The sequence below is a fragment of the Babylonia areolata genome, chromosome 24 (genome assembly GCF_041734735.1).
Source record: "Babylonia areolata isolate BAREFJ2019XMU chromosome 24, ASM4173473v1, whole genome shotgun sequence".
Lineage (NCBI taxonomy): Eukaryota > Metazoa > Mollusca > Gastropoda > Neogastropoda > Buccinidae > Babylonia > Babylonia areolata.
Genome location: NC_134899.1, coordinates 50135704 through 50143959, shown reverse-complemented (window position 1 = coordinate 50143959; position 8256 = coordinate 50135704). Strand labels below are relative to the sequence as shown.

The 8256-nt window shown below is 38.3% G+C and overlaps 1 protein-coding gene across 1 annotated transcript in view; it reads left to right on the top strand.

Moving 5' to 3' along the window:
• The window catches only part of LOC143298667 (sodium-dependent proline transporter-like), a 27382-nt gene extending 19856 nt beyond the window's left edge, over nucleotides 1–7526 (top strand). The window contains exons 11-12 of the mRNA XM_076611551.1: nucleotides 719–865; nucleotides 7308–7526. Coding sequence (XP_076467666.1) covers nucleotides 719–865; nucleotides 7308–7526 — 366 coding nt within the window. The remainder of the gene's footprint in view (nucleotides 1–718; nucleotides 866–7307) is intronic.
• The last annotated feature ends 730 nt before the right edge of the window (nucleotides 7527–8256 follow it).

The following is an 8256-nucleotide window of genomic DNA, read 5'->3' as shown; positions in this document are numbered from 1 at the left end:
GCTTTGTTACTTTTAATAGACTATTCCGGTTACTATTGTTGTTCGTCGTTCTCATTATTTTATTTTATTTCATTTTATTTCTTCATTTTTATGTTTTAAGACATAGACACAGACAGACAGACAGACAGACAGACAGACAGACAGACAGACAGACACACACACACACACACACACACACACACACACACACACCGTAGAATTATAATCAGTCCCTTTCTGTCTGATGTGTGATAAGGTCAGTGTCTCTAACAGACTGAAGCAAAAACACGACTGTGATGATTAAAACACTGATGAGGCTGTGATTGATAATGGTGATGATGACGACGACGACGACGACGACGATGATGATGATGACGATAATGTGATGACGCGATGATGATAATTCGTGCTGAAACAGTGTGATAAATGTGTGTGTAGCAAGTGCATACGTTGGGATGATCTCGTAACTGGTACTCAGTGAAGATCGTCATGATGACGATGACGATTATGACGTGACGATCATGATGACGATGACGATTATGACGTGACGATCATGATGACGACGATTATGACGTGACGATCATGATGACGATGACGATGCTGCTGCTGCTGCTGCTGCTGCTGATGATGATGATGATGATGACGACGACGATGATGATGATGATGATGACGACGATGAAGTCGACAACGACGACGATGATGACGATGACGATGATGATGATGATGATGATGATGACAGGGTGGACAGTACGCGCTGAAGCTGTGTGACTGGTACATTGCCGCTGTCTCCGTGATGCTGGTTTCTGTGGGAGAAACTCTGGTGCTGTCCTGGATCTACGGCAAGTCTTTTTCTCCTTCTCCTCATCGTTCTCCACGAGTTTGGAAGGTGGCAGAGTGGTTAAGACGCTCAGCTGCCAATACAGAGAGTCCGTGAGGGTGTGGGTTCGAATCCCGCTCTCGCCCTTTTCTCCCCAAGTTTGACTAGAAAATATCAAACTGAGCGTCTAGTCTTTCGGATGAGACGATAAACCGAGGTCCTGTGTGCAGCACGCGCTTGGCGCACTGAAAAAAGAACCCATGGCAACGAGAGTGTTGTCCTCTGGCAAAATGATGTAAAAGGAAATCCACTCTGATAGGTACGCAAATATATAAGCATGCACTCAGGGCCTGACAAGCGCGTTGTGTTATGGTGCTGTCAGGCATCTGCCTAGCAGATGTGGTGTAGCGTATATGGATTCGGCCGAACGCAGTGACGCCTCCTTGAGGAATAGAAACTATAATTCAAGCTTTTCATTACTATCATTGTTGTTATCATTAGTTTATCCTTTTTTATTATTTTTTTTTTATATATAGTTTCCATTCCGATTGATTATAATTTCGGACTGATACATAAGGAGATAAGTTATTCATACTTAAATGGAAATGATCAATTAACACTCCATGAATTCATTCTACTGAATTTCCAAACACTATCATAATTATTTGTTGTCAATAAGCGTGTATAAATTGTCGATTGATTGTCAATTTTGTTGTTGTTGTTGTTGCAACTATTCATATGCTAACTAAAAGCATTGTTATTTATTGATTTAAAAAAATCAAGATTAAAAAATCAGTCTTCAAATATTCCACACCATTTCTCTCTCTCTCTCTCTCTCTCTCTCTCTGTGTGTGTGTGTGTGTGTGTGTGTGTGTGTGTGTGTGTGTGTGTGTGTGTGTGTTGGCACAACGCATTCCTACCAGCAATAAACCGTGACAGTCTATCAAAATATCTTCTTCTCATTATTATTATAGTTCTTCTTCTTCTTCTTATCATTATTATTATAGTTCTTCTTCTTCTTCTTCCCATTATTATTATTATTATTATCATAGTTCTTCTTCTCCTTATATTATTATAGTTCTTCTTCTTATTCATTATTATTATTATAGTTTTTCTTCTTCTTCTCCTTATCATTATTATTATAGTCCTTCTTCTTCTTCCCCCTGTTATTATTATGAATGTTCTTCTTTTCCTTAACAATATCATTATAGTTCGTCATCTTCTTCTCCTTCTCCTTATCATTATAATTCTTCTTCTTCTCCCCCTTGTCATTATTATCGTTCTTCTTCTTCTTCTTGATATTATTGCTGATGTTGTTGTCGTTAATGTAATGATTACAGGGACAGAGAGACTGTATAAAGACATCACCATGATGATCGGATTCAGACCCAGCCCTGTTTGGCACGTCTTCTGGAGATTTATCTCCCCTGGAATCGTCCTGGTGGGGACATGATTTTATTCGCACTGTTTGCGCTTTCTTTCTTTAAACTTCTCTCCTTTTTTTGTTTGTTTTGTTTTGTTATGTATTCGTGGTTAGTCTTAGTTTGACAATTCACCAGCTTATGATAATAATAATAACAACAACAGCAATAATAATAATAATAATATTAATATTTGTATTTGTATTTCTTTTTATCACAACAGATTTCTCTGTGTGAAATTCGGACTGCTCTCCCCAGGGAGAGCGCGTCGGTACACTACAGCGCCGCCCATTTTTTTGTATTTTTTCCTGCGTGCAGTTTTATTGGTTTTTCATATCGAAGTGGATTTTTCTACAGAATTTTGCCAGGAAAACCCATTTGTTGCCGTGGGTTCTTTTACGTGTGCTAAGTGCGTGCTGCACACGGGACCTCGGTTTATCGTCTAATCCGAGTGACTAGCGTCCAGACCACCACTCAAGGTCTGGTGGAGGGGGGCAGAAAATATCGGCGGCTGAGCCGTGATTCGAACCAGCGCGCTCAGATTCTGTCGCTTTCTAGGCAGACGCGTTACCTCCAGGCCATCACTCCACATTAATAATAATAATAATGATGAATAATGATAATGCTAACAATAACAACAATAACAACAATAGTAATAATAATAATGATGATAATAATAATGATAATGATAATGATAATAATAATATTTTATGATTATCACCATTGTTATTAATATTATAATCAACGCTGTGTTATCATTTCGGTATGGTGGTTTGCCCTCGGGAAAGGAACTTCACTCCGCTTGTCCTCTTACCTCCCTTGTGTGAATGAGGGTACCAGACGTGACTCAGAGAGGGTTAACACTAAGGAAGGAGAGAATCAACTGGATCCCGCCTACATGCAGTGCGCCAATAAAGCCCTTGACACAGCGAATATTGATTGATTGATATGGATACTTATATAGCGTCTATCCTCGGTCGGAGACCAAGCTCTAAGCGCTTTACAAACACGGGTTCATTTACACAACAGGCTGCCTGCCTGGGTAGAGCCGACTGACGGCTGCCACTGGGCGCTCATCATTCGTTTCCTGTGTCATTCAATCAGATTTCAGGCACGCACACATACACACTCAGACAGACATGTAACATTTTACGTGTATGACCATTTTCTTTATTTAGCCCACCTGTAGGCAGCCATACTCCGTTTTCAGGGGTGTGCATGCTGGGTTTGTTCTTGTTTCCATTACACACCGAACGCTGACTTGGATCACAGAATCTTTTACGTATTATGAATACACAGCCTCTCTTGGCTGTGAAAAATTATGGGGCTGTAACTTTGTATCTCTTTCTTTGATTTTAATTATCAGGTACGTTTATGTTATTCACGCAGTTTACACAATAGTTTTATTACGTTCTGTTTTTCTTTCCCTTTTTTGTTGTTGTTGTACTTTTTCATTTACGATAGGTCATAGAGTAATGATTCTTGATTTTTGACTTTTTTTTTTTTTTTGAGGTGATGTGGGTGCTGGGTATGGTTGAGTGGAAACCCATTGCTGGCTACCCAGGGTGGTCGGTGGGTGTGGGATGGGTGATCGCCTTCACACCCCTCCTCCCCATACCCGTCATAGCTGTTGTACAGCTTGTTTCTTCGTCTGGTACATTGAAGGAGGTGGGTGCTGTGTGTGTGTGTGTGTGTGTGTGTGTGTGTGTGTGTGATCGCTTATCTTTGTGCACATGCGTGCGTATGTGATGGTTTTTTTTCTTCTCAGCGCTGGTTCGAGTGTTGTCCCTGGTTGCTGTGAGCGCGTTGTCGCAACTGTTGTCTCTATCCTTTCTCGGTGGAAGTCTGTGGACCAAGGCTGTCTTCACGACCACCGGCCAGTCAGCACTCATGCTCCGTCGACGCCCCCCACGCCACGACGGCGGACTGCTATCAGGAAAGGGAGAGATAAAGCCACGAGCCGCCAGCTGATGACCTCTGCTATTCTTTTATCTTAGTCGACTTATTGTTCACTCTTGTCTATTAATTAACTATTGAACAAAAAGCACGAGTTAACCATGAAACAAAAACCACGAGTGATTAATCAATCCTTAAACAAAAACCACGAGTGATTCATTAACCAGGAGACAAAAACCACGAGTGATTCATTAACCAGGAGACAAAAACCACGAGTGATTAATTAACCAAGAGACAAAAACCACGAGTGATTCATTAATTAACCATGAAACAAAAACCACGAGTGATTAATTAACCATGAAACAAAAACCACGAGTGATTAATTAACCAGGAGACAAAAACCACGAGTGAATAATTAACTATGAAACAAATACCACGAGTGATTAATTAACCATTAAACAGAAACCACGAGTGATTCATTAATCCTGAAACAAAAAACCACGAGTGAATAATTAACTATGAAACAAATACCACGAGTGATTAATTAACCATTAAACAGAAACCACGAGTGATTCATTAACCATTAAGAAAAACCCACGAGTGATTCATTAACCATTAAACAAAAACCACGAGTGATTAATTAATTGTTAAACAGAAACCACGAGTGATTCATTAACCATTAAACAACAACAACAACAAAAAACCACGAATGGTTCATTAACCATTAAACAAAAAACCACGAGTGATTCATTAACCATTAAACAAAAACCACGAGTGATTGATTAATCATCACACAAAAACCACTTATGATTCATTAACCATGAAACAAAAACCACGAGTGATTCATTAACCATTAAACAAAAACCACGAGTGATTGATTAATCATCACACAAAAACCACTTATGATTCATTAACCATGAAACAAAAACCACGAGTGATTAATTAATCATCACATAGAAAACCACTTATGATTCATTAACCATGAAACTAAAACCACGAGTGATTAATTAATCATCACATAGAAAACCACGAGTGATTAATTAATCATCACATAGAAAACCACGAGTGATTAATTAATCATCACATAGAAAACCACGAGTGATTAATTAATCATCACATAAAAAAACCACGAGTGATTAATTAATCATCACATAGAAAACCACGAGTGATTAATTAATCATCACATAGAAAACCATGAGTGATTAATTAATCATCACATAGAAAACCACGAGTGATTAATTAATCATCACATAAAAAAACCACGAGTGATTAATTAATCATCACATAAAAAAACCACGAGTGATTAATTAATCATCACATAGAAAACCACGAGTGATTCATTAATCATCACATAGAAAACCACGAGTGATTAATTAATCATCACATAGAAAACCACGAGTGATTAATTAATCATCACATAGAAAACCACGAGTGATTCATTAATCATCACATAGAAAACCACGAGTGATTCATTAATCATCACATAGAAAACCACGAGTGATTCATTAATCATCACATAGAAAACCACGAGTGATTCATTAATCATCACATAGAAAACCACGAGTGATTAATTAATCATCACATAGAAAAACCACGAGTGATTAATTAATCATCACATAGAAAACCACGAGTGATTAATTAATCATCACATAGAAAACCACGAGTGATTCATTAATCATCACATAGAAAACCACGAGTGATTCATTAATCATCACATAGAAAACCACGAGTGATTCATTAATCATCACATAGAAAACCACGAGTGATTAATTAATCATCACATAGAAAAACCACGAGTGATTCATTAATCATCACATAGAAAACCACGAGTGATTAATTAATCATCACATAGAAAACCACGAGTGATTAATTAATCATCACATAGAAAACCACGAGTGATTCATTAATCATCACATAGAAAACCACGAGTGATTCATTAATCATCACATAGAAAACCACGAGTGATTCATTAATCATCACATAGAAAACCACGAGTGATTAATTAATCATCACATAGAAAACCACGAGTGATTAATTAATCATCACATAGAAAACCACGAGTGATTAATTAATCATCACATAAAAAAACCACGAGTGATTAATTAATCATCACATAAAAAAACCACGAGTGATTCATTAATCATCACATAGAAAACCACGAGTGATTCATTAATCATCACATAGAAAACCACGAGTGATTCATTAATCATCACATAGAAAACCACGAGTGATTCATTAATCATCACATAGAAAACCACGAGTGATTCATTAATCATCACATAGAAAACCACGAGTGATTCATTAATCATCACATAGAAAACCACGAGTGATTCATTAATCATCACATAGAAAACCACGAGTGATTCATTAATCATCACATAGAAAACCACGAGTGATTAATTAATCATCACATAGAAAAACCACGAGTGATTAATTAATCATCACATAGAAAACCACGAGTGATTAATTAATCATCACATAGAAAACCACGAGTGATTCATTAATCATCACATAGAAAACCACGAGTGATTCATTAATCATCACATAGAAAACCATGAGTGATTAATTAATCATCACATAGAAAACCACGAGTGATTAATTAATCATCACATAGAAAACCACGAGTGATTAATTAATCATCACATAGAAAACCACGAGTGATTAATTAATCATCACATAGAAAACCACGAGTGGCACCAAACATGAGATTGTCGGACTTCTTGGTTCCTGCGAAGGGTCTCTTCCCTCGTCTCCCATTCATCATCATCATCATCTTCTTCTTCTTCTTCTTCTTCTTCTTCTTCTTCTTCATCATCATCAACTTCTGCTCTTTCTTCCTCTGCTTTTTCTTCTTGAAATGATTCTTCTTCTTCTTTTTCTTTTTCTTCTTCTTCTCCCTATTATTATTATTATTATTATTATTACAGTAGTAGTAGTATCCTTATTTTCTATCACTATTACTACTACTATTATCATTATTTCAGTAGAAGTAGTATCGTTCTTTTCTATCACTACTACCATTGTTATTATCATTATCATTATCATCACTTCTTTTTTCGTGGGCTGCAACTCCCACGTTCACTCGTATGTACACGAGTGGGCTTTTACGTGTATGACCCTGATTTTACCCCGCCATGTTGGCAGCCATACTCCGTTTTCGGGGGTATTATATCATAATCATGCGTTGTTTCCAGCGACTGGCCTCCTCCCTCAGACCGTCCCCCCAGTGGAAGGCTGCCAGTCCCCCAGGTCCTGCTGACCAGGATGATGACCAGCTCCCCACCCCCACCCCCATGGACACACTGACGGACACACCATGTCTTTACGACAGTGACCAGCCCTCACCCTCACGGACCAACTGTCCAGTGGTCAGCACACCCACCATGTCTTCAGGACGGTTACTACACTCATGAACCAACTGACCAGTGGTCAACACACCCACCATGTCTTCAAGACGGTTACTACACTCATGAACCAACTGACCAGTGGTCAACACACCCACCATGTCTTCAGGACGGTTACTACATTCATGGAACAACTGACCAGTGGTCAACACCCCCGTGTCTTCAGGGTGGTTATCACCCTCACCCTCAAGGACCCCCTAAACGGCCTTGATGACAAAAGACATACATACATAATGGAATGGAGCTAAAAGATTCTCTTTTGACTTCTGGAACAAGGGGAAGATTTAGAGAAACAAAACAAAACAAAAAACAAAGAAAGAAAGAAACATATCAAACATATACATATAAGGAATGATCCATCCTGTGCTTGCAACTTTCCTCAAGAGACAGCCGAGAATTTTCTATTGCACTGCCCGAACTACAACATACATAGAACAAACACTATTCATAATCTCCCAGAAGAACATATCACTGTAAATAATTTACTATTTGGTAACGCCTCCTTTAGTTTTGAGATTAATGTTAGCATCTTTGAAACTGTTCACAAGATTATTACTCAAATCGAACAATCTGATCCCAGTTTAGACAATTCCCATTATTGCATACGGTCGATGGGCATGTGTGTGTATATACATGATTATACCCATATCTGTTTGCATGCATTTAATTGTATTTGTATTTCTTTTTATCACAACAGATTTCTCTGTGTGAAATTCGGGCTGCTCTCCCCAGGGAGAGC